This window comes from Eubalaena glacialis, chromosome 11 (assembly GCF_028564815.1).
Source record: "Eubalaena glacialis isolate mEubGla1 chromosome 11, mEubGla1.1.hap2.+ XY, whole genome shotgun sequence".
In the NCBI taxonomy this organism is placed as follows: Eukaryota; Metazoa; Chordata; class Mammalia; order Artiodactyla; family Balaenidae; genus Eubalaena; species Eubalaena glacialis.
In genome coordinates this window covers 61335972-61362599 of record NC_083726.1, presented here as the reverse complement: position 1 = coordinate 61362599, position 26628 = coordinate 61335972, and the positions used below count along the sequence as shown (strand labels likewise).

General features: G+C 42.2%; 1 protein-coding gene across 1 annotated transcript in view; it reads left to right on the top strand.

Moving 5' to 3' along the window:
- Nucleotides 1-322: 322 nt before the first annotated feature.
- NCKAP1L (NCK associated protein 1 like) overlaps nt 323-26628 on the top strand; it is a 41084-nt gene continuing 14778 nt past the window's right edge. Inside the window, exons 1-21 of the mRNA XM_061204825.1 lie at nt 323-424; nt 1477-1587; nt 2316-2408; nt 7084-7140; nt 7646-7788; nt 8617-8707; nt 8798-8935; nt 9765-9813; nt 9909-10065; nt 13683-13739; nt 14031-14127; nt 14548-14657; nt 14829-14961; nt 15357-15438; nt 15619-15677; nt 15894-16039; nt 18319-18451; nt 18741-18860; nt 21005-21150; nt 21459-21590; nt 24895-25113. Coding sequence (XP_061060808.1) covers nt 323-424; nt 1477-1587; nt 2316-2408; nt 7084-7140; nt 7646-7788; nt 8617-8707; nt 8798-8935; nt 9765-9813; nt 9909-10065; nt 13683-13739; nt 14031-14127; nt 14548-14657; nt 14829-14961; nt 15357-15438; nt 15619-15677; nt 15894-16039; nt 18319-18451; nt 18741-18860; nt 21005-21150; nt 21459-21590; nt 24895-25113 — 2375 coding nt within the window. The remainder of the gene's footprint in view (nt 425-1476; nt 1588-2315; nt 2409-7083; nt 7141-7645; nt 7789-8616; nt 8708-8797; nt 8936-9764; nt 9814-9908; nt 10066-13682; nt 13740-14030; nt 14128-14547; nt 14658-14828; nt 14962-15356; nt 15439-15618; nt 15678-15893; nt 16040-18318; nt 18452-18740; nt 18861-21004; nt 21151-21458; nt 21591-24894; nt 25114-26628) is intronic.

Here is a 26628-nt window from a genome sequence, read left to right as displayed (position 1 = left end):
GGTTGGTGGCAGACTGTGAAGAGCCTTGAAAGCCTGCCCCTCTCCGCCACTTCCACACATTTTACAGTGTTACCAAAAATGCTGCACAGCTAGAAAGAGGAAGTCTCCCCTGCTGAGTGTGCAAGAGGAAGCACAGAAGATGCGGAGGGCCTGTGAGGTGTAATGACTGCTTTCAGCCATGAGCCAATTGTAGAGGCAACAGGAAGACCAGCGCACCAACCAGGCTGGGTGCCTCCGCCCAGAGGGTGTCACCACCCAAGCTGAAAGTGTCTGGGGAGATCAGGCATTGCTGTCTGGATGCTCCTCTCTCTCCGTGGCCATCATGTCTTTGACTTCTGCCTACCAGCATAAATTAGCAGAGAAGCTCACTATCCTGAATGACCGAGGTCAGGGGGTTCTCATCCGAATGTATAACATCAAGAAGGTAAGCACAGGCAACTGGACTAGTACTAACTATTCCAGCAGTAGTAAGGCAGGGAACCCTGAGGCAGGTCCAGCCGTTAGGCTTGCTCCTCTTTCTCACTAGTTTAACTGGCCTTCAGTCACTTGGATTATGTAGGACAACCAGTGCTGGGAGGCAGAAGCGGAGGCTTTTTTTCAGGGCTTCCCCCTTTCTTGGTATGATTCTCACCTCAACGAGGCTGTCTGCTTCCTGCTGGGGTTAGAGGTGGGATGGGAAATAACTGTGTTCCGGGATAAAAGTCTGGGTCTAGAATTGTGGTCCCCCACACTCTGAAGACAGCCAAAGTTGGGTCTCTGGCAAAAACTTTTTCGTGCAAGTACTTTCCCTCAAAGGAAAAAATAGATATGTTATTTGGATTAAAAAAAGAGTAGGTACCTTCTGAGGGACTTAGACTCTGAGACAGTTCTTGCTGTGGTTATATATATGTGTGTTTAGGATAGGAACTGTGGGATTGGGAGAAGCTGGTGGCAAGAGGTGGGCTAGGGGCTGGGCCTAGTGAAGTTAAGAGATAAAGACGGGTGGGAGTGGGGAATTTCTGGAAGAGAAAATAGGGGACTTGGGGGAGGGGACTTTGGTGCATTTCGTAATAAAACAAATCACTGGGGACATAGTTTCTCTGTCTCCATGCCCCCTATAAATGCCCTTTGGGATTAGATGCTTATATAATGGACATAATTGTGACACTGATTCTCCCACAGAGTCTAACTCCTGAGCAGCTGCTTTTCTCACTCCTTCCGGCTTCAGCTGAGGGGTGAGGAGAGAGCTTCCTCTTTGTGCCGGGCGAGCAGATGTTAAGCTTTACCCAGCAAGACGAAATGCCGAGGTTATTTAGCTCTTCTGATAGTTGGCTTAATGTCCTGGAACTTGTTCCTGACCTACTCTTATGCTTTTATAATTAATTCCCAGATTCCCTTTCCCTAAGAGAGATTGTGTGAGAATGCATGATGCAGGAAGAGGTATGTTTCCAAGGAGCGGGAGAAAGGGTTGAAATATAGTGTTATTTATTTGTGCAGACTTGTTCAGACCCCAAATCCAAGCCCCCTTTCTTACTGGAAAAGTCCATGGAATCATCTCTCAAGTACATCAACAAGAAATTTCCCAACATAGATGTCCGAAACAGCACGGTGAGAATGCTGTTCCTCTTCTCTCCTTTCTCTGAAATAACTCTGTGCTTGGATGGTTCAAACCCTCTTTTGACTGCCTCTCTTTGAACTTGGCAGGGGATGGAGTAGCCTTCTTTTAGTTTTCCTAAGCTCAACCACAGGGCTTCAGGTTGTTGTAGTCTTAAGAATTCTGAGATAAGATGGGATTCTCCTAGGGTAAACTGGAGCAAAGCATTGCCCCTTTCTCCATTGTAAGATTCACAAGAACACTATGTTCTTACCAAGAAACACAGCTCTATCGATGAAGCAGTTGCATATATTTTATTGTTGTTCCTATTTCCCCCTCAGTGTTTTCTCGGTTATTGTCTTAGAGTTATGCATCTAGTGTCATATCCCTTACTTCTCCCTTATTAAATGTTAGCCCTAGATTTCTTACCATCTTACCTATAGCATCTTCTCATTCAGCTTCTTTTGACTTTGATATGAATAATAAACCTCTTTAGCTGAAAGAGACCTTGAAATTTCCTCTCATTTCACACTCTATATCCAGTCAGGATTGCATGCAACCATCCTGCCTAGATAGAGAATATTCTCTGTTTAAAAACCTTCAGAGTTCGAAGACTTTCCAACTTCCTCTGTCAGTGTATTTTAACCCTCTTTAAGAATGTTTTAGGTACAACCCCTGTTCTTCTTGGGTTACTTTGATCAATTGTCTTCTTAATTTGTGTTTTTTATTTTGTTTCTCTCAGCAACATTTAGGACCAGTACATCGGGAAAAATCTGAGATAATTAGATTCCTCACCAACTACTACCAGTCATTTGTGGACGTTATGGAATTTCGGGTGAGCTCTCTCTAGCCCAGGTCCCCAGTGTTTGGATGTTCTTTTATGTTCCTTATTCCTGTTTCTTGAAAAAATAAGATGTATTGGTACATGGAGGGATATCTAAGTTGTATTGTTAAATGAAAGTGAGTTGCAGAATAGTGTATGATACAATTTTATTTTTGTTTTAAAAGATACATAAACTTATATACACATAGTGTTAGTATATATATATAGGAAAGATTTGGAATATTTCACATTAAACTGTTAAAAATACCTGCCTTTGGGGGTGGATTATTATGATTGGCTTTAATTTATTACACTATACATTTTTGTATTATTTGAGTTAAAATTTTAAGTATTCTTACCCAATAGTTTTTTACAAATCTACTGAAAAATTTCAAGAATGGTACAATGAATATTGTTCTACTCTCCCCCTGGATCTCCTGATTTTTAGTATTTTGCCATGTTTGCTTACCTTTTTTTTTTCTTGAACCATTTGAGTTAGTTGCAGGCATCGCGACATTTCCCTCCCTGAATACTTTAGCATACATCTGCTAAGAGCAAGAATATTTTCTTACCTAACCTTAATACAATTATCGAACTCAGGAAATGTAAAATTGCTACAATGTTATAGTTAATATATAGCCCATATTCATATTCGTCTAGTGTCTCAAGGATCATACATTGAATTGATGTCATGTCTCTTAGTTGTCATGTCTCTTTAGTCTTTAATCTAGAATACTTCTCAGCCTTATTTTGTCTTTCATGACACTGACCTTTTTGAAGCATCCAGACTAGTTATTTTTCAGAATTTCCCTCAATTTGGATTTGTCTAATTGTTAACAGTGTTTGGTAGCATAATACATGGATGATAAATTGAGTTTTAAACAATGAGCATGTACTATTTTTGTAAACATAAACTGTGAAAAATTATTTAGTACAATGTTTTTGAAGGGCAGATCGATACGGTGTTTCAAAAGTCTTAAAAATATATACTTTTTTTTTTTTTTGAGTTTATTTATTTATTTATTTATTTATTTTTGACTGCGTTGGGTCTTCGTTTTTGTGCGAGGGCTTTCTCTAGTTGCGACAAGCGGGGGCCACTCTTCATCGTGGTGCGCGGGCCTCTCACTATCGCGGCCTCTCTTGTTGCGGAGCACAGGCTCCAGACGCGCAGGCTCAGTGGTTGTGGCTCACGGGCCTAGTTGCTCCGCAGCATGTGGGATCTTCCCAGACCAGGGCTCGAACCCGTGTCCCCCGCATCGGCAGGCGGATTCTCAACCACTGCGCCACCAGGGAAGCCCCAAAAATATATACTTTTAAATGTAACAATTCTAATTCTAGAAATTTGTCTTAAGGAAACAATCAGAAGTACAAAGGTATATGTACAAGAATGTACTCTGTTGCATTATTTATGATAGTGACAACTTGATAATTGATATATTCAAAAAAAAGAGGCTTAGTTAAAAGTTCAAAGTATATGTCCATAAATGAATATTATACAGCTGTTAAAGATAACACATATTTATATTAATTGGCATGGAAAAATGCTCTTCACATGTTCTTTAGTATAGAAGCAAATTACAATGTAGCTTACGACAGGAGATGTCCCTAAAATGTATATTTACATAGATAAAAATGCATATAAATAAGGCTGGAACTTCTTTACATAGTGAGATTATGAGTGGCTTTAAAAATAAATTGAAATTATGTTTGTATTTTCTAATTTTTCTGCAATGAACACCTATTATTTATGTATTCAAGAAATAACACAAATTTTAGTCATCCGAGCCATTTAAGTTTGTGATGGTATTATAGTATTTCTTCAGATGGTACAAGAGTATGGGACCCTGCTTTGGGTGTCCTGTGTTTTCTCTAGGGAGCTAATCCAGGCTGTTCATTAGATCATGCAATGAAGAGAGAAGTTGGGATGTGGAAGACTGTAAGGTCTGAAGGAGGGTCAGGTCAGAGGTTAATTCATTTGGAATTGAGAGTAGTGATTAGGAAGAAGGTAGGCACTGGTGGAGGTAGTAGAAGAATGCTGGAAGCATATAAAAAGTCTATTACTAGAAAATTTGTCCAAAGGAGATTTTAGGATACCTCTGGTTGCTGCGGTGGTAAAGTTCTGAGCCCAAGGAATCTAGTATGCCTCATTCAGGGCAGGAAGGGAAATAGAGACATGGAGGTATTGTGCATTGTGAAGTAGGTAGGCTCTGAATCAGACAGACCTGGTTTTAAATCTCAGCTTCATCACTTACAAACTGTATGGCTTTAGACAAGAAACTCTTTGACTCCCAGTTTCTTTATCTATAAAAGGGGAAATGAGATTTACTACATGGGGTATTTGTGAGAATTAAATGAGATAACACATTGAAAACATCTAGTACAGTGTTTAGCATATAATAAAGTAATAGGCCAAACAGATGTTAAATCCATTCCCTTCTGATTCTGTCTTTACAGTATAGTGACACTGGTTGTATGAGAGGCTGAAAGCAAACTTCAGTTATATCCCTTGGGAATTGGGTTGCAGGAAGGAGTTGTAGACAGGTCCTCCCAGCAAAGGAGGCAGCATAGACCTAGACAGAGGTCTTGAGATCATGTAGTATAGACAGAAGATCATGGCCTCCGGGTTCTAATTCTGATACTTTACCTTACTAGTTTTGTGATCTTTGGGGAGTTTCTTAACTGCTCTTAGCCCCAGTTTCCCCATATGTTACTTTAGATACAGCCTTTTGGGGAAGGTAACTTGGAAACATTTTTCCCGATACATTTAATAAGTTTGCAAATGTATACACCTGTGTAACAACCACCACAAAGTACGGAAAATTTCCATCAATCCAAAGCTTCCCTGCATCTTTTTTTCCTCAGTCAATTCCTACCTCCCTGACTCCTGGCCCCAGGCAACCACTGGTCTGCTTTCCAGATTAGGTTTTTCTTTTTCAGGGGTTCATATATATAATTAGAATCTATATAGCATGTTTTCTTTTGTGTCTGGCTTCCTTCACTCAGCATGTTTTTAAGATTTGTTTATGTTTCATGATTCATTTCCCATTTTTGCTGAGCACTATTTCATTGTATGGATACAATCTGTTTATCCATTTACCTGTTGATGGACTTTTGGGTTGTGTCCAGTTTTTGGCCATTATGCACAAGTTGCCATAAACATTTGAGTACAAATCATTTTTCATTTCACTTGGGTAAATAATCTAGAAGTTGAATTGCTAAATCATATGGTATGTATACGTTTAATTTTATAAGAAACTGCCAAACATTTTTTTCAAAGTCATGGTTCCATTTTCCCTTCCCATCAGCAATGTATTAGTGTTCCAGTTGCTCCACATTCTCATCAACACTTGCTTTTAGTCATTCTTTTTTTTTGTTGTTTTTTGGCCGCGCCAAACAGTTTTCGGGATCTTAGTTCCCTGAACAGGGATTGAACCTGGGCCACTGAAGTGAAAGTGCCAAGTCCTAACCTCTGGACCACCAGGGAACTCCCGAATTTTAGTCGTTCTGATGGGTGTGTAGTGATATCTTCTTGTGATTTTAATTTGCATTTCCCTGATGACTAATATTATTGGACGTCTTTTCATGTGCTTATTCGTCATTTTTATATTTTTAATTGTAAAGAGCCTGTTCAAATCTTTTGGCAACGTATTTTAAAAATAAAAAAATATGTACCCTTTGATCTAGCGGTTCCACTTTTGTAGAAATGAAAATACCAATGTGCAGTGGATAGGGCCAGGAATTGGAACAAAGCAAACACTCATCAGTGGGAAAAAGGCTGAATGAATTGGCCATACCATGGGCTATTATGCAGCCATTAATAAGAAGTACATTAGTGCTCTACCAGATGACTTGAGGACTTTTAGCAGGTAAGGTTGAATAAGAAAAGTAAAATGATAAGAACAGTGTAATATTATCTCAAATTTTTAACACAAATGATTTTCAAAAAGACTCCTCTCTCTCTTTTTCTCCCTATCTGAATAGGATTATATAAATAGGATGAAAATTAAGAAAGGACATACCAGGTTGTTACACTGGTTTACCTGAGGGTTGGGCAGGATGGCGGTGGGTGCTGATGTTGCGGGGAGGAAAGTGTCCACAGTAAAACTGCATATTTATTTAGGTAAAATTATGTATGAAAAGAAAAAGAATCCCTCTCACACTGAAATGAGGGTGAAATGAAGTATATGCAACTTACCTAGTAAGTACTTAGTACATAGTAGGTGATCAGTAAACAGAAACATGTAGAAAGTTGGGTAGTTTTCCCATTTGTTAATGATTAACTTCTGAGAATAAGAGACAGAATAAAAGAACAGACTTTGGGATTTTGGGATTCATCAATAAAAATGGGTCTGATTTTTGGTATTTTAGAAACAGTCTATCAGATGGTCTGCATCTTGTAACCTTTTTTTGTGGAGGAAGGGGGCACTGGGATGATAAGATCAGGGAAAGTGTGCATAACGTAGTAGTGACTTGTGCCTGTGGAGACATGGGCATCCAGTAGGGTAGCCTGATAGGGGCCCACGGACAGCTTATGGAGGAGGAACTCCCTCTACTCAGCAAGCCTCTCTTATGTTATTCAGTGGCTCTCTAGGACCTCCAAGGAAGAGAACCTTCCCCTCAAATTCTGGTAGTACATGTCATCTTCTCTTTATTCTTTATTTATTCTCATCTCCAATTCTACCCCCAGGATCATGTATATGAACTTCTCAACACGATTGATGCCTGCCAGTGCCATTTTGATATCGTAAGATTCTTGGCAATTCTCTTCTATCCTAGAGCCACGGAAATTGTCTCTGTTGGGACAGTGTGGGGTGAGATGGGACTGGAGGAATGGCTATTCCCCCAGGATTATAATATAATATGTATAATATAATATATACTGTATAATGAATGAATGGCTATTAATTCCAGGACTATAATTCTTTTGTAAAAATGTTGAAGTTAAAGTGTATTTACATGTTAAGCAGATCAGCAATGTGATTTATTTAATCCAGAATTCACATAAAAATCTTCTTATTCTACCTCCTCCAACCTCTAAATGCTACCTTATTTCCTGGCCTCCTTATATCTTGAGCTCACTTTTAGCCCCTGAATTTTGTTAAAATTTTCTCCTTCTGAATTTGCAGTCTTGTCAGTTTCCCCTTCTAAATAGATCTTTCCAGAGTCTGTTTAGCACTATCTGGAATGGTTGGGGAAATAGTGGTTAATAGGCCTTGCTGTTCTTGGGTTCCTATGTATTTTCCTTGTAGAATCTCAACTTTGACTTCACTCGGAGTTACCTGGACTTGATAGTGACTTATACCTCAGTTATTTTACTTCTGTCACGGATTGAGGATCGACGGGTACTCATTGGCGTGTTCAACTGTGCCCATGAGATGCTGCATGGACATAGGTGAGTTGAGTTGAGGTGACAAGATGAAGAATCTCATACGTGGTGCTATGAGGTAAAGGTGGATACAAGAGAAATAGATGGCATGCTTTCTCATGTGAGAATCTATAATCTATGTGATAACCCAGGCAAAATAAAACAATTGCACTGTCTCTAACGAGTTTTTAATCCTGGGCTGGCTGCCACTCTACTTTTGAGGTTATTGCAAAAGGCAAAGAAAATTCTTTTTAACATTGGTAGGAATAATATTAGTAAAGTTAAAGCCATTAGAGGTAGGTAATGTATGAAAATACATTTGGAGCCAAATATAAATGGATTTTGGATTATCTGCAATTCTTTGCCTTTCCACTAGTGCAAATAAAAGTATTTAAGGGCTGAAAAAAATAAAAAACAGAGGGATCAGAGTGGGCCATGGAACATTGTTCTATGTATGATGTGTATTCCCATGTGCCTACATGAATACCTAGGCACATGACTTACCATTCGCTTTGAATGTATATATATTCTTTTGGGTTGTATACAGATTTGGGTCCAGCCATATTACTTGATTTGTGACTAATCAATATGAATTTATAGAATACCTGTCATGTGTCCAACCTTATTTCAGGTGCTTATAAGGAAGAAACTTTCATGGACCAGCCCCAAATCATGTGATTCTATCTTAGTTATACCTGGGCCTGGAGTGGGTTATTTGTATATGTAATTCAGTTTAGTATCTTTGGAGGTGGTGGAGAATACCAGACTATGTACACATCGTTATCCTATATGCAAACATGAGAGTTTACGTCATGTTTAAGGGAGGGCTGTAACTCCTTTTTCCTATGCTTCCAGTGACCCCAGTTTTGCCCGTCTGGGTCAGATGGTCTTGGAGTATGACCACCCTCTGAAGAAGCTGACAGAGGAGTTTGGGCCTCACACAAAGGCAAGTTTCTTGAGAGAGTGGAGAATTCCTCAGGCAGAAGGATGTTGTCCCCATCATTGACATTGAAGATTCATTTGTTTTCCTCCACAGGCTGTGAGTGGAGCCCTGCTTTCTTTGCACTTTCTGTTTGTCCGAAGGAACCAGGGGGCTGAGCAGTGGCGCAGTGCCCAGCTTCTAAGTCTCATCAGCACCCCTGCAGCCATGATTAACCCTGCTAATTCAGACACAGTGAGTTCCCTTTTCCTCTTGTCAGTGGAAGCATTCTCTTTCCAAGGCCATCTCTTTAGAGGGTGCTTCTTTTCAGGAAATATCAGCCTAAGAGTGCTTTAGCACTCTTCTAGGATATGCCTCTGAGTTGATCACCTCTTGTGGCTAAAAAAAATCATAGTTGGGTTGGACCTTTTCTTTGGACCAGGATTAGTGTGTGCCTGCCCACAGAAGGAATTTAATAAATGTTCATAGAATGAATGAATGGATGAAACTGAGTCATTAGGCACCTATTCAGCCCAGCAGGAACTTGAGCATAGATGTCAATTAATTAACAAATGTTTTTATTCAACCACTATCGGCCCAAGGTCCTTGCTTCAAAGAATTTATAATCTAGTAGGAAGATATGCCATGTAGTCATAAAAATACAACTGACGGTACAAGAGTATGAGAAGCACCAAACGAGTGATGTATACTCGTATATGTATATTCTTTTACATGGTAAAAGAATCCAAGGGAGAGGGAAATCATGAGATTTTGAGTATTACTCTCCTGAATTGTTGAAGAGAAGTTATGTCAAACCATTTGTTTGTCCTCACTTCCAGTCCAAGTTCCTTTTTCTTTTCTCAACTATATTCTTTTTTCCTCACTCCACTTCTAGTGCCTCACCTCCATTATTTGCAGGTTTCCCAGATATTGGCTTATCAAAGTGCCCTTATTCAGTCTGGTAAAATAAAAGTTGGTTTTGATACTCAAATTCTAGCTTGATTGCCCTTGTCTTGACTGCCTTAGTCTTTAGCGTAGACCAGGTTAAATAACTGCTAGACCATCTCTGCCTCTCTTCTCATAGATGGCCTGTGAGTACCTGTCTGTGGAAGTGATGGAGCGCTGGATTGTCAGTAAGTTTTGTGGGATGAGGTGGGAACAGACATAGCATGTTATATGGAGATCAAATTCTAAAAGTCTTCCTCTGCACTGTTTTACCCACCCACAGTTGGGTTTCTTCTTTGTCACGGGTGCCTCAACTCCAATAGCCAGTGCCAGAAGCTGTGGAAGCTGTGTCTGCAGGGTTCCCTGTACATCACCCTCATACGGGAGGATGTGCTACAAGTGCACAAGGTCACCGAGGATCTGTTTAGCGGTTTGAAAGGGTGAGATATGAGATCCCAACTAATCTTCTTTAGGGATTTTTAGCCCCTCCTGACATCCTTTTCATTGCGGTGGCTTCTCTTGTTGCGGAGCATGGGCTCTAGGCATGCAGGCTTCAGTAGTTGTGGCTTGCGGGCTCTAGAGCGCAGGCTCAGTAGTTGTGGTGCTTGGGCTTAGGTGCTCCGCGGCATGTGGGATCTTCCTGGACCAGGTCTCGAATCCATGTCCCCTGCGTTGGCAGGCGGGTTCTTAACCACTGTGCCACCAGGGAGGTCCCCATTGAGTGATTTTTAAACAGGGGAGTGACACAATCATATTTGCATTTTAGAAAAAGTCACTCTGGCTGCAGGGAAGAAAAGAAGTTAGGTGGAAAAAAACTAGAAGCAGGGGTTAATTAAGTAAATTAGGAGGAATTGAGGATCAAGTCAAGGTTTCTGGATTCGATACTTGGTATTCCTTAAGATAAAGAACATATGATAAAAGCTGGTTTGTGGGGGAAAGGTTGTGAATTCAGTTTTAAGCAGTTTGAATTTGAAGTATTTGTAGCACATTGAAGTTAGATGTAGACCTTTTACCTTGTGATTGTGGAGCTTAGGAGCGAGATCTGGATTCAGATAAAGGTTGGCAAAATGGTAATCAAAGCCATGGGAGTAGGTGAGATTACTCACGGAGAATGTGTGGAGTGGGAAGAGACTGGGATAGAACCTCTGAGAACGTTGAAATTTAAGGGCCAGCAGAGGCAGAGAAATCAGTGAGAGGTGCTGAGAAGAAGAATAACAGAGGCAAGGGAAGAAGACATGCTAAGAAGAAAGGACCAGTTATCTATAAATATGTTAGACGATGTTGAGAGGTCAAATAAAATGAGGACAGGAAAATGTTTGTTAAATTTGGCTGTAAAGATGGTCTTAGTCCCCTTCTTGTGGATAACTTCAGTTGAGTGCTGAGGTCAAAATCTGGATTGCAGTGGGTTTAGAACCAAATGGGAGATAAGGAATTTAGTAAGTAACTCTTTCATGAAGTTTGACCTTGAAGGGAAGAATAGAGACAGAGCTATAATGAGAAGGAAGTGTGGGATTAAGAAAGGGGTCAAATACCTTTATTATCTTTGTAGTTGCAAAACTAACACCAGAAATGTGAAAAATACAAAGAGGAAGTTGACTACAGTCTCACTTCCCAGAATAGTTTGGTGCATGTCCTCCAGATGCTTGTGTATATATATGAACATGTAAAGGTGTGCATATATTTTCACCCTTATATAAGCAATTGATAAAGAGCAATGGATCCACATTCTACATTATATTCTTTTTTTTTTTTTTTTTTTGGCTGTGTTGGGCCTTCGTTGCTGCGCGCGGGCTTTCTCTAGTTGCGGCGAGTGGGGGCTACTCCTTGTTGCGGTGCGCGTGCGTCTTATTGTGGTGGCTTCTCTTGTTGCAGAGCACGGGCTCTAGGCGCGGGCTCAGTAGTTGTGGCTCACGGGCTCTAGAATGCAGGCTCAGTAGTTGTGGCACACGGGCTTAGTTGCTCCACGGCATGTGGGATCTTCCCGGACCAGGGCTCGAACCCGTGTCCCCTGCACTGGTAGGCGGATTCCTAACCACTGTGCTACCAGGGAAGTCCCTCTACATTATATTCTGAAGTTGTTTGTTTTTTTTTACTTACTGTATTTTGGATATCTTTGCATATCAGTCTATAGAGACTTATTCTTTTTAACAGTCAAACAGTATTTCATTATGTGGTTGTAACATAATTTATTTACCCAATCCACTATTGATGGACATTTGAAGTGTTCCCTCTCTCCCTCCTTTTTTTTTTTTTTTTAAAAAAAAACCTTTACGAACAATGTTGAAATGAACATCCTTAGACATATATCTTTGTGAACATTTCTATAGGGTAAATTCTTACAAGTGGTATTGCTGGGGTAAAGGATATGCATATTTCAAATTTTAATAGCTCTTCCCAAATTGTCCTCCAAACAGATGTATTATCTACCATCTATGAGAATACTTATTCCTCATACTCTCAACAACTGATTATTATTAAAAATTCATTGCCAGATTTAAGAGAGAGTAAATCTAAGATTAATAATTAGAAGTTACAGGAGGTAAATAGATATAGATATACAGAAAAACTTTCTAATGATTACCGCTTCTGGGGAATGGAAGGGATGTTTGAAGCGTGTGTTGTTCCCCATCACTAAGAACAACACTAACATGTAAGATTTATAGTTTAGGGAGTTCTTTGACATAAGTGATCTAATTTGATCTTCATGTTACTTATACTCAGGTATATGTTTAATATATTCTTTTTTTTTTTTTTTTTTGGCTGTACCACGCGGCATGCGGGATCGTAGTTCCCTGACCAGGGATCAAACCCGCGCCCCCCTGCAGTGGAAGTGCCAAGTCCTAACCACTGGACCGCCAGGGAAGTCCCAATATCTTCTTTTATAAATGAGAAAATAGAGGCTCAGTCTCAGTGTCACTCAGTTAATAAGAGATGGAATTAGGAAATCATTCCAGATTTTTTGACTCTTAATCCTCTCACTTTCCATCGTACCATGTAGAGGATGAAATAATTACCCACCAGGAATGCTGTGGAGTTGAATCCTGATTTGATTAAGATACTTTCCAACTCTAAATTTCTTTGATTCTGTGCTAAGCTCAATAAGGGGTGGTTTGGAGAAGGGAAACGAAAGGTTATAAATTCGACTAATGTGGTGGCAACAGATGCAGGACAAGAGAAGACAGATATAAGGGACATAGAGAGCACAGAGCCTAAAGTAGTGTGGGTCTTTTGAGCATGGGTCACTAGTTGAAAAAAAGAAATATGGTCAGGAGAGTCAAATGTTACGGATAAACAAAGAACAATGAAAAGGCCATCTAATTTGGTGATTCAGAAGTTGACGGTGACCTTAGAGAGAGCAGTTTGTTTAGTGTCTAAGGTCATATGGGCTTCAAGGGTCAGTGAAAGGTGAGGTGAAAAAGAGTAAAGGTGTCTCTCTGGAGGAGTTTGGTGGTGTGGGAGAATGAGCAAAGTTCAGTAGCTTGTCAGGGTCAAGCGAGGCTCCTTTTAGAATAACGGAGGCTTATTGGGAGAAGAGAATAAACCAGTGGAGAGAGAGAGAGATTGAAGTGACAAAAGGGTAACTGATAAGGTTAAATTCTAAGAGAAGATGGGTGGGAATGGGACCCAGGGGAGAGCTGGAGTAACTACTTTTACTTGAGAGCAGGGCCTGTGTCATATTTATGCACTGCTTCTTTGTATTTCCCTCAAACCTGGAAGAGAACTTCAGCTTGAAGGTGTCAAGGCAGGAGCACAGGACAAGAAATCTAGTCCCAGCTTTGCCATTAAAACCCTATGTGACCTTGGGCAAGTCAGTTTTCTTCCGCAGGTATTATTTTCTTTATCTGCAAAATAATGAGGAGAACTAGATAATCTCTAAGCTCTATGAGTCTCTTGTTAATAGGTCAGGGTAAAAAGTAAGGTTTGGAAAGATCCTGATGGTGAGGGCTGCCCATGCTCCCTGCAGGCTGTAGTTTGGAATATCTGAGGACTGGGAAGGTGGGACGAGGCCTTTAGCTGGTGGTATGGTCAACCCTTCTGTGCGTATGTCAATCCTCAGGTATGGCAAGCGAGTGGCGGACGTAAAGGAAAGCAAGGAACATGCAATTGCAAACAGGTAAAGACGGGGAATGAGCTCTTCCAGAGGGGATGGAATAGGAATCTCTCCTGAGATTGTTCTCTCCTCTCCTTGTTCTCACCCAAGTTTCTGTACAGCCTTATTGTCTCAACCCAAGAACTTGCTGCTGCCCCACAGACTCTTGTGTTTCCTTACCAGGTCTAACTGTGGCATTGAACCTTCCTCCTAGCTAACACCCCTTCCTAAATGCAGCTGTCTTCTGCACTGCCTTTGGAAGATTTTTAAGGGTGGGAGAGGCAGTATTCTCTAGTTTCCACTTTCTTTCCTCAGTGGCCAGTTTCACTCTCAAAGGCGTCAGTTTCTGCGGATGGCTGTGAAGGAGCTGGAGACTGTGTTAACCGATGAACCAGGACTACTGGGTCCCAAGGCAAGAGAAAGAAACGTTGGGAGGGGGACGATGTTCAATGATAAAAGACTCCTATGTGGGGGATGACTTGGCATTCTTGAGTTTTTGCATTTCTGAGTTTTTTGTTCTGTTTGTGTATATGTATATGCTGATTCCCTTGAATCTTCTTAGAGTACCCTAAAACTTCTTGTATCTCTTTTTTGGGCACTATCATAGTATATCATATATTATAGCTATTTGTGTACTTGTCTTATCCTCTATTTGACTGTGAACTAATTGAAGACAGATAGTTTTTTGTGAGTCTCTGTGTTTAATATTGGATACCACTGTTGGTATGGTTACACAGTTGTATCCATATGCATATTTTCATGATAATTTTCTCTGTGCTTTGAAATCCATTTTTAAAGTTGAAAATTCTCATAGTCCCTGTCCCCTCCTTAGGCCCTTTTTGCTTTCATGGCCCTGTCCTTCATTCGTGATGAGGTCACTTGGCTGGTTCGCCACGCAGAAAATGTCACCAAGACGAAGACACCTGAGGACTACGCTGACTCGTTAGTACTTGGCATGGTTAAGAATCTTGACCTTAGATGGACCGGGAAAAGGGACAGGGGGACACCAAATGACCTCAGGAAGTCTCAGTTTCTGCCCTGTTGTCGCTGTCTTTGTTTCGGGTCATGTCTTCAGTCTCATACAGCTCTCTGTTCTCATCCTCAACTTTGTAGGAGCATTGCAGAACTGCTTTTCTTGTTGGAGGAGATCAGGGCTCTGGTCCGAAGACACATCAAGGTGATAGAGCAATACCACCTTCAGTACCTGGCCAGATTTGATGCTCTTGTGCTCAGTGACATCATTCAAGTACGTTTAATTGATGATACTTTGGAAATTTTGGGGTGATCCCTGGTCATTGGGGGGGGCCACCCTGGCTGAATCTCATGCTCTGTAGATTGTGTGTCAAAAAGCCTGATTTTCCCCTCTACGTTTGTTAAGATTAAAAAAAGGACTAATAATCTTAGCAATTTTTTTCCCCAAGTGAGGCTGCATAGAAATAGGAGAGAAGAGTAAAGGGCAGTTGGGTGTTAGCATGGCAGGGAACTCAGGGAGTTTCCTCCGTGTCTTGTTTGGCTCTTTCTCTTTGTCTGTGGCACTTGGCAGCTCTTTCTACCTTCATACACTGACTGAGCCTTGTGGTCCTTGTTTCTCTCCTGGTGGAACTTATACCTCCTTGACGGTAACTCCACCTTCTCTTTTAGAACCTGTCTGTGTGTCCTGAGGAGGAGTCCATCATAATGTCCTCATTCGTCAATACTCTCTCCTCTCTGAATCTCAAACAAGGTAACTGGAGGGAATTGGAAGAGGAAGAGTGAGGGCAAACATCTTTTTTTCTAGAAATATTGATCTCTTGAGCCAGGGAATAGCCAAGATGACTTTGAAGAGGACCTATTGTACCATTCCATGCAGTTGGATAGAGGTGCTGTTTTATTATTTCCTTTTAAACTTCTATTTTTCTTGCAGTTGATAATGGAGAAAAATTTGAATTTTCTGGATTGAGGCTGGACTGGTTCCGTCTACAGGTAGGTCTGTTTCTGTTAATGGTCCCCCATTCTCAAGGATTTTTCTCCCTCACAATCCCTTCTCTTTCTAACTCCTAAGCTCTGCTGTATGGAATGATTCAACACTGAAAACTGCTGATTGGACAGGACAAATACCAGCCAAACTGTAGTCCCAAGGCTGGGAGTCTTTTTCATTTATCTTGTTTTTCTCCACCCTTTTCCGAACTCCAACCATAGGCGTATACCAGTGTGGCTAAGGCTCCCCTGCACCTGCATGAGAACCCTGACTTAGCCAAGGTGATGAACCTCATTGTCTTTCACTCTCAAATGCTGGACTCAGTAGAGAATATGCTGGTGGAAACTTCTGATTTATCTACTTTCTGGTATGTCCTGACTCAGAGCTCTTTATCAATTGACCTGATCTCTTGCCTGGCCTCTGTGGAGGACTCTAATTCCCCCAGATACACGGGAAAGGCTTGTTTTCTTTGAGATCTCTTTAAAGGCGGATGCTCAAACTCCACAGCTTCTTCTTTCCAGCTTTTATCAAGTGGTAGGAATTTGAAGTTGATTCCCTTTTGTGTTGGCTTTCTTTAGGAAAGCCAGTTGGACTTTACACAGCCTTCTCTTCTCTGGGATAATTCATTGATTGTCTTTTCCTCACCGTTATATGTGGAACCTCCTTCTTCTTTTTATTCTTGGGACATTGTGATTTAAAAGAGACATGGAAAACTTGGAAGTTTAGTGGAGAGGACTGAAAATAATTGGGAGGGCTGGGGAACAGGGTCTTTAGAGAATGCAAATGAGTTTGTCTTCCTTGGGTATCATTCGGCCTTTACTAAGTGACCACTGTTGTTCATAACTCTACCCTTTGAGGGATCAAACACACAACACAATATGTTGGCTCTGCTCTCTGCATTCAGCATGAGTGGGGAGGTATAATACCCACATGTGAAAAGGACATCTACATAATAATGGCAAATGTGCATGATGTTGAGAGAATACAGGGTTGAGGAAAGATCAGTCTCATGAAATTAATCAGAGAAAGTTTTCTGGAGCCTGAGTGTCAAATTTTGAGAGGGATGTGAATTAGTAATACTGAGGGACTTCTAAATCAGGGCCCAAATCATGCAGAGGTTCTGAGGGAGGAATAGCAAAGTTTGTACAAGAAAAGGGAAAGAGGTATTTTGGGTTGGCCAAAAGGTTCCTTCGGTTTTTAACGTAAAAATGAAAGACACATTTTTCATTTTCACCAAGAACTTTATTGAACAACGTATTAACCCTTTTGTTCCACTACCTTCTGCCATTTTCCAGGCAGCTTCATAATTCCATCTTCCCAAAACTTTTTATCTTTTTGAGCAAAGAACTGTTCTAGGTGCCTTTTACAGTCTTCCAGGGAATTGAAATTCTCTCCATGAAGAGAATTTTGTAAAGACCGAAATAAATGGAAATCTGAAGGTGCAATACGGCGGATGGATCAGAACTTCCCAGCCAAGCTGTAACAGTTTTTGCCTGGTCATCGAAGAAACATATGGTCTTGCGTTATCCTGATGGAAGATTATGTGTTTTCTGTTGACTAATTCCGGACGCTTTTCGTTGAGTGCTGCTTTCAGTTGATCTAATTGGGAGCAGTACTTGTTGGAATTAATCATTTGGTTTTCCGGAAGGAGCTCATAATAGAGGACCCTCTTCCAGTCCCACCATATGCACAACATCACCTTCTTTCGATGAAGCCCGGCCTTTGGTGTGGTTGGTGGTGGTTCGTTTCGCTTGCCCCACGATCTCTTCCGTTCCACATTATTGTACAGTATCCACTTTTCATCGCTCTTCACAATTTGTTTTAAAAATGGAACTTTTTTTATGTTTAAGTGGAGAATCACATGTGGAAATATGGTCAAGGAGGTTTGTTTTTTGCTTAAGTTATGTGGAACCCAAACATCAAAGCGATTAATGTAACCAAGCTGGTGCAAATGATTTTCAGCACTTGATTTGGATATTTTGAGTATGTCAGCTACCTCCCGCGTGGTATAGCATTGATTGTTCTCAATTAATGTCTCAATTTGATCTCTATCAACGTCAACTGGTCTACCCGAGCATGGAGCATTGTCCAGCGAGAAATCTCCAGCACGAAACTTCGTAAATCACTTTTGACACCTTTGATCAGTCACAGCACCTTCTCCATACACTGCACAAATCTTTTTCTGCGTTTCAGTTGCGTTTTTACCTTTCTTGAAATAATAAAGCATAATATGCCAGAAATGTTGCTTTTTTTCTCTCATCTTCAATCCTAAAATGGCTACACAAAAATTCACCAATTTTGATAAGTTTTTTTTTAAAGGCATGCTGATAATGACAGCTGTCACAATACAATCTAACAAAAGTTGTTTCAAATGAAGTTAAAGACAACTAAGTGCTACTAGAGCCATCTTACAGAAAAAAACCAGACGAACTTTTTGGCCAACCCAATACTAACCTGTCCTGGGATCCAGTAAAAAAGTCTGAAAGGGTTGAGTTTCTTGGGTTCCCGTCTACCTTAAGGGTAGGGAAATTAAGGAGGGAGGGGTGAATATCAATAAATATTTGTTGAAAGATTGAATATTCTCTCTATCTCAAAGGGACCAGCTCCTAAACCCTGGTTGTAAGTGTCCTTCCCCTTTTTCCGCAGCTTTCATCTTCGTACCTTTGAGAAGATGTTTGCTATGACCCTGGAGGAACCTGCCATGTTGCGTTATGCCATTGCTTTTCCCCTGATTTGTGCTCACTTTGTCCACTGCACTCATGAGATGTGCCCAGAGGAGGTGAGTACCCTGAACTCCAAACCCTGTCATCTCTTTAATCACATATCATTCTTATTCCCCCAAAACACAATTCCAAGGGTTGAGTTTAGTCCCAGGAAGGGTACAAACATAGGTATCTGATGCAAGTCCCTAAATGTCTCAGCTTTATGTAGAATGTGTACTCTCTGTGGGTCTCATTTTCTTCTTCTGTAGGAGTGGGTGGCTCAGGCTAGGGCTCAGAACAGTATTATGAGGAAGAAGTGGTTGTCCTGGTGATGACAGTTTCTTCCTTGGGTCCTCTTTCCCAAAGTACCCCCACCTGAAGAACCATGGCCTTCATCACTGCAACTCCTTCCTGGAAGAGTTGGCCAAGCAGACCAGCAACTGTGTCCTGGAGGTCTGTGCTGAACAGCGAAACCTGAGTGAGCAGGTAGGCTCAGCCCTCTCTCTGTTTCAGTCTGCCCTCTGCAGTCCCTTGCTGCCTTCCCCTCTATCTACCTCTATCTTCTTCTCAAACACCAAGTTCTCTAACCCTTTCAGGTAGGGCTAGGGCTTTTGTGTACATGAGTTTATGGCAGGCTTCTTTTTTTAGTGTAGTTCCATCGTGAGTCTTTACTCCCTTGGGGCTCAACAGAAGTGTCTAAAAATACTCTAATTTGAACAGCTGCACTGCAACAAAATCTGTGCTTTCATTTGAAGTGTTCCAAGAGATGAGTTAACTTTCTAATTTACTTCCCCTCCTCTCTCTGCCCTGTGTACACATACTTAGAACAGTGGCCCCAGATCACCTGTCTTGTCTCACCTTTCTGTCCATCTGCACCCTAATCTGTAGCTATCTGAACATTTTCAGGCACCTCCTCTGTGTTTATCCTCAAGGCTGCTTTTGTGTCTTTTTTTTTTTTTTTTGAGGAGTCAACCTTCCTGATTTTATTAGTATTTTGAATTATGTTAATGGATTTTAATATTGAATCACTAATTCAACATACTTCACCATCATAGTGTTATTCTTCACTTTGCTTCTGGATTCTGTTTGCTGATTTTCAGCTGGAAATTTCTGCTTTGTTTTTGTGTCTTTGTCTGTTGTTTTCCCCTCCCCTCCATTGACTGACTCATAGCACCCAGTCATGATTAGCTCAACCTAAGTTTATAGGAAATTTGAAAATGAAGAACTTGTTCCGCTGTTGCCCTGGATTCTTTCAGGTTTCCTAGACTACCCACCCTTCCTGGGTTTGAGTCAGGCTTTGTAGCAACTTTGGTAGGAGGGGAGTCAGGTTGTGTGCATGTGCGTGCGTACGTGTGTGTGTGTGTACATATGCACAGTTATATTATTACTTAACCTTCCCATTTTCTCATATGTAAAATGGGGATAAAAATAGTTTCTTTTTATTTTTTTAAATTTTTGGCTGTGTTGGGTCTTCGTTGCTGCGTGCGGGCTTTCTCTAGTTGTGGTGAGCGGGGGCTACTCTTCACTGTGGTTTGTGGGCTTCTCATTGTGGTGGCTTCTCTTGTTGCAGAGCACGGGCCCTAGAGTGCACGGGCTTCAGTAGTTGTGGCACGTGGGCTCTAGGGTATGCGGGCTTCAGTAGTTGTGGTGCACGGGCTCAATAGTTGTGGCACGCAGGCTCAGTAGTTGTGGCGCACAGGCTTAGTTGCTCCGTGGCACGTGGGATCCTCCTGGACCAGGGATCGAACCCGTGTCCTCTGCATTGGCAGGCAGATTCTTAACCACTGTGCCACCAGGGAAGTCCAAAAATAGTTTCTTAGAAGAAGTATCATAAAGGTGAAATGAAATAGCGTATGTTAAATATTTGGTATGCAATTCTCAATAGATGTTAGCTGCTATATTATTTGGTATTTATTGGGCACTAAGCCCTGTGCTGGGTTTTTGGAATGGGGTCCCAGAAGGAAAGGTACACAATTCCTGCCCTTGGGGAACGTCCCAATTTAAGGGAGAAAGGTGTACAAATACATGTTTGAAAGAAATTTAAATAATTAATGCAAGGAAGATATGTAAACAAGTACAATTATGGGTATATTCATCACTCAACTTGAATACCTACTACATGCAAAGGACGCGGTTAAAGATATTTGCTCAGTGCTGTATCAGGGTTGACTAAAACATTATGTATTATTTTCACACGCACCAAAACTTTTGCAAATGAGTATTGGCACCTCCAAAGTTATCATTTTGAATAAATAGTGATGTTGCCATTACTAATGGAGTTGCGTTTTTTGGAACTACTTTCAGAATCTACCACAGACAGCTTTGCATAGTTTCAAGGTTGACGCACCTTTGCCCATCAAGGTAGACTTGATTTTTTGGAAACAGTAGAAGCTTGGATTTTAAAAAAAACAAGTGTGACTATCAAGTAAGAAAACCAGTTTTCTCATGGATGCTATCGTGCTCTAAGAGTAATTCCAAATGAAGAGATGCATGGAAGGAAAGAGAGAGAAAGGCAGAACGAGAAAAGAACAGACAATAAGGGAGGGACCTATTTATAACTGTTAGATGGATTACTCGGCAGTTTTAGGAATGAATCTCATTTCTCCATTCACTTGTGTTTGTTTCTAAAGCTTCTACCTAAGCACTGTGCCACTACCATCAGCAAGGCCAAAAACAAGAAAACCATGAAGCAGAGGCAGACTCCGAGAAAAGGAGAGCCTGAGAGGGACAAACCAGGAGCTGAGAGTCACCGGAAGAACCGCAGCATTGTCACCAAGTGAGGACCTAGGCCTTAGGGGGCCAGCAGGGCACTACCTCAAAGAAGGGAGAACAGGAAAGAGGGAAGGTGATGCAGCAAAAGAGTGCGGAAGTGGTGGTGGGGAATGACAGATATGGAAAAGCGCTTAAATATGAATTTTATACTTTGCCTTTGAAGTCACCATCAATGTGTACTCTTCTAGGCTGAGTTTTTCCAGAAGATGAAAGGGGTCTGAGGGTCATGGGCCTGACAGATCCTCCCCAGATACTAGCAGGCAGTGCCAGACCTGTAATGGAGGCTCATTTTACTTTCTCAATTTTACCCAGCATGGACAAGCTACACCTAAACTTGACAGAATTGGCACTGACAATGAATCATGTACACAGCTTCTGTGTATTTGAACACACCATCTTCCCTTCTGAGTATCTCAGCAGCCATCTGGAGGCCAGACTCAACAGGTATCACTCTTTTGTTGTCTTCTGTTTACCTAGTATGGTAGTTCTCAAAGTTGGGTTCCATTAGATCCATCTTGGTGGTCATTCTGATGCAGTCAATCTGGCATAGGTCCCAAGCATCTCTATTAAAAATAAATAAATGAAAAGAACCCAGACTTCCCTGGTGGCGCAGTGGTTAAGAATCTGCCTGCCAATGCAGGGCACACGGGTTTGATCCCTGGTCTAAGAAGATCCCACATGCTGCGGAGCAAATAAGCCTGTGTGCCACAACTACTGAGCCTGTGCTCTAGAGCCTGCGAGCCACAACTACTGAGCCCGCGTGCACAGCTACTGAAGCCCGTGCGCCTAGAGCCCGTGCTCCGCAACAAGAGAAGCCACCACAATGAGAAACCCGTGCACTGCAATGAAGAGTAGCCCCTGCTCGCCGCAACTAGAGAAAGCCTGTGCGCAGTAACGAAGACCCAATGCAGCCAAAAATAAACAAACAAACAAACAAACAAATAAATAAAAGAACCCCAAACCTCTGTAGGTTTCTTTTTTTTTTTTTTAAGATTTATTTTATTATTTATTTATTTATTTAATTTATTTTTGGCTGCGTCGGGTCTTAGTTGCAGCATGCTGGATCTTCGCTGAGGCATGTGGGATCTTTCGTTGCAGCGCGTGAGCTTCTCTCTAGTTGTGGCATGCGGGTTCTCTCTATCTAGTTGTGGCGTGCAGGCTCCAGGGCATGTGGACTCTGTAGATGTGGCATACGGGTTCCAGAGCGCATGGGCTCTGTAGTTTGTGGCACACGGGCTCTCTAGTTGAGGCGCTCGAGCTCAGTAGTTGTGGTGCGTGGGCTTAGTTGCCCCACGACATGTGGGATCTTAGTTCCCTGACCAGGGATCGAACCCATGTCCCCTGAATTGTAAGGCGGATTCTTTACCACTGGACCACCAGGGAAGTCCCTCTATAGGTGGTTTTGATGAACAACCAGAACTGGTCATCACTGATTTAGTAGGGTGAGTGGGGCCTTTGCAGTCAGCAGATCTGTGTTGATGCTGTTAGCTAAGACATCAGAGCAGGTTATCTAACTTGTTTGAGCCTTAATTTCCTACCCTATAGAGTAAGGATAATGATATTTACCTTATAATGAGAATTACCTGTAATTGAGAATTGGTAGAGAATTAAAGATAATAATGAGTGACATATATAGGCCTCAACAAAATAAATTCCCTTCCCTCCACTTTGCCTCTCATTCTGTTGCTCCCTGAAGCTGCAGGAACAGTCCTTATATTGAAATTGGGCACTATAGTAGGCAAATTAGGGGAGTGAGGGGAAAAATTTTTTATGAATAATCTCCTAGTCTTCTGTGTTTCATTTTGCAATACGTAGTATATTTATTCATTCACTTAACAAGTATTTATTGAACATCTATTGTGTGTCATCAGTGTTCTCGAAGCTGTTAATACAGCAGTATACAAAAGAAATAAAGATTCCTGGCCACATAAAGCTTACCTTCTAGCGGGAGAGACAAGCAAAATAAGAACGTAGGATATATAGTAGATTAGAAAATAAGTGCTAAGCAGAAAGTTAAAGCAGGAAAAGGAGATGGAAAGTGTGTAGCGGTGGTGGTGGTGAAATTTTACATAGGGTGGCCAGGGAAGGTCTGCTTGAGAAAGTGACATTTGAGTGAACTCCTGAAGGAATTGAGGAAGCCAAGTGGATGACTATCTGGGGAAAGGACATTCTGGGCGGAGGAAACAGCAAGTGTGAAGGCTCTGAGGTGGGAACATGCCTGGTATGTTCAGGGAACAAGGAGGAGACCAGTGTGAGCCCGGGGGAGACTGGTAGGACGTGAGGTCAGAGAGGCTGGAGGAGTGGCAGACTGACTGTTCAGGTGGCTCTATGCCATTGTAAGGATTTTGGCTTTGATTCTGAGTGAGACAGGGAGCCTAGGCAGGGTTTGAGCAGAGCAGGAACATGATTTCACTCAACATTTCAGTAGATTCACTCTGTCTGCACTAGGGGGGCCAAGGACAGGAGTAGGGAGAACAGTTAGGAGTCTGTGCCTTGACTGTCGGAGATGCAGGCTAATTTTTCAATTAGTTTTTTGCTTGGGTGACAGTAAAATTAGTTTGTTTTCATTCCGTACACTTTAGCTATATGGAAGGAAGTGTCTCAGGTGCATATAAAATGTCAAGAAGATGACAATTTGATAATCATCCATGCGTAAACCTTCAGAAGCTGGCAATGGTTTCTAGGCCCTGGAGCAGCATGTCACTGGCATCATTGTTCCTAAAGCCTGGAAGTTGGCCTAAAGGTTTGGCCTCAATGAAAACTCTAAAATAGATTAGGCTTGCCTCCCGTCTATCCCTTCCGTAGTATTTTTCCTCAAGTGGTACCTCTTCTCTGTTCCTTTTCGTCTAGGGAGTAGGCCCTCCTGTTCCCTTCCCCTCCCCTGCCATAAACAGTTTCCCAAAAACACAGAACAAACAAAAAACTCCCAAACATCTGTGGCTTTAGGGAGAACCTGATGGACTCTTTCATACTGATGTGCAGATGACTGACAAAAGCTTGTGTTGGCAAAGTCTAATGTTCCTCTTTCCCCTACTGTTTACATTTTAACAAGGAAGAAAGCCTCAGGCAGAGGACTGACTCTAATTGTGAATTCTCAGGTTCCTGGGGAAGGTATTTTGGAAGGGGCTGGGAGTCCAGTGAGGAGGGGTGTTCCTGGTGTGCCCCTAAAATAATACAGCGTGGACAGTTATTCTACCTTCTCTAAGGTTGGCTATAGATGTGTGCCAGCCAAGTGTACTGTCTCTCCACTTGGCATCCCGTGGCCACTTGGGATTGCACTGAACTTCTAAGGATTTCTGGGTGTGGTTTTCCATTTCTGACAGTGATTGGAACTAATTTTTTCCGAGGAGAAAAGACAAATGCTGGCCCTGAGAATGCAGGAGGTTGTAAGCAAGCATGTACAGTTAGATGGCATTTGGGAGCCCAGGTCTTTTACCACCTGATTTAATTTCTCCATTGGAGGCAGAAGAGCATGGTGATTGAGAATCAAATGTTATTGGATTCAGGTCCCAGCTCTGCCACTTGCCAGCTGTGTGGTCTTCACAGATGGCAAGTGGCTTACTGCGTCTCAGTTTCTTCATCCGTAAAATGGGGATAATAATTGTACCTACCTTATTGGGTTGCTGTGAGATTTACATGAGATAATGCGTGTCGTTAAATCATAGTACAGCACCCAGAACACAGTATAAATGTGATAACTGTTACTATGTTTGTCATTATGATTGTGATTATGGTTTTTGTCACCTAGAGCCATTGTGTGGCTGGCTGGCTACAATGCCACAACCCAGGAGATCGCCAGGCCTTCTGAGCTCTTGGCAGGAGTCAAAGCGTACATCGGTTTCATAAAGTCACTGGCCCAGTTTTTGGGTGCAGATGTGTCCAGAGTCATCCGCAACGCCCTCCTGCAGCAGACGCAGCCACTGGACTCGTGTGGGGAACAGACTATCACCACTCTCTACACAAATTGGTCAGTGTTGCTTATCCTCTCTCACTGCCTTACTTCTTTGTTAGCACTTTTTCCTTTATGCAGTAGGACCTCGGGACCAGGCATTTTAGCTCCTAGGGTCATAGACCCCCAAACAGAAGCTTGTTTCTGCCCGAGGACTGGAGCTGTAAGCTGGGGGCAAACTCAGATCCCCTCTGTCCACCATGAGGTCTCTTTCTAAGCTTCCATGTAACATCCGTTGATCTACTCTGTAGCAATTTGACCCTTTTCCTCTTAATCTGCCCTTCTTAACCTTCCTTTTCTGGATTCTTACTGTTTTCATTTCAAGTGATCTCTCTTCCTCTTTCTGAAGTTCTCTTATTTCTCTCTTTGTCCAGTTTCTCCCCCTGGAGACCATTCTGTCTCACACCATCTCTCCGGAGCACTGTCTCCTTACCTGCTCCTTACCTCCCGACATGACCGTGTCACGTCTAGTAGATTGTTCTTCATAGCGAAAGGGGCCTGCTCCCCCAGACTGGAGGAGGCAGGGGTCAGCAGTATTTCCTTTGAGGGTTAAGGATGGAGAGGAGCTGGATTCCTACCTCCCTAAGCCACTGGGTGGCGTTCTTAATCCAGTATCAGCTCGGCAGGAGCCCGGCTGCAAAGAACCCCCTGAGGAAGGGGAAAGACTGAGACAAGGTTTACCGTAAAATGCCAACAGGGGCCTGGCAGGTAAGGTAAATGGGTGTTGTGGGCCAGGTGGGGACTTTGAATAGCTGGAGAGGGCGTGCCCCTCTAAAAGGCGGCAGCCACCACTTAGCTCCATCTGATCGCTGCCCCACTGAATCCTTATTGTAATGTAAAATCTCTCAGTTTCCAAAATTTGACAGCTAATTCAAATTAAAAGGAAAAACCCTCACGTTTGAGTGCTGGTTTTGACCTACCCCTGGTTAGCTTGTGACTTCTGTAAGACCTAGGCCCGGAGCTAGTGCCTGGGTGAGTGGCAGGCGTTGCCACGCCCTCTGCTGACACTGGCTGGAAGCCTTCTCAGCTTGCCCAGAGGTCAGGAGGGCATATTTGGAGACTGGATGACAAGTGTTCACGGGGCCTCTCTCTGTCCAGGAGGTTTGACTTGAGACCTGCTTCCAGGGTCCCAGGCCCTTAGTCCAACACTCTCGTTGGAGAGGTTGAGGCTAAGTATATTTCAGAGGAGCCCAATTAGTAGGAATTTTTTGTCTTGTCAGCTTAGGCTTGTCTCACCTGACAGAGGAAGGCCAAGGGTGAGGGGTGTGCAGTAGCTGGAAAAGGTGGTAGGGCGTGCACACCATTACGTCTGACAGCACAGCCAAATGCCCTGCAGATTAGAGGCAAAGTGGAACCACGCTACTGCCAGTTGTTTTTGAGCCAACAGCTTGGGGTGTTAATTAGAGTGTTGTACTGTCTTCTTTGAGTCTCTTCTCCCCACCCCAGCCTTTGGTGGAGTTTCTCTTCCTGAGCCCAGTGGTGGTGGTATGGGAGAAAGGATTGAACACTAATCTTCTGTGCTTTCTTGCCAAC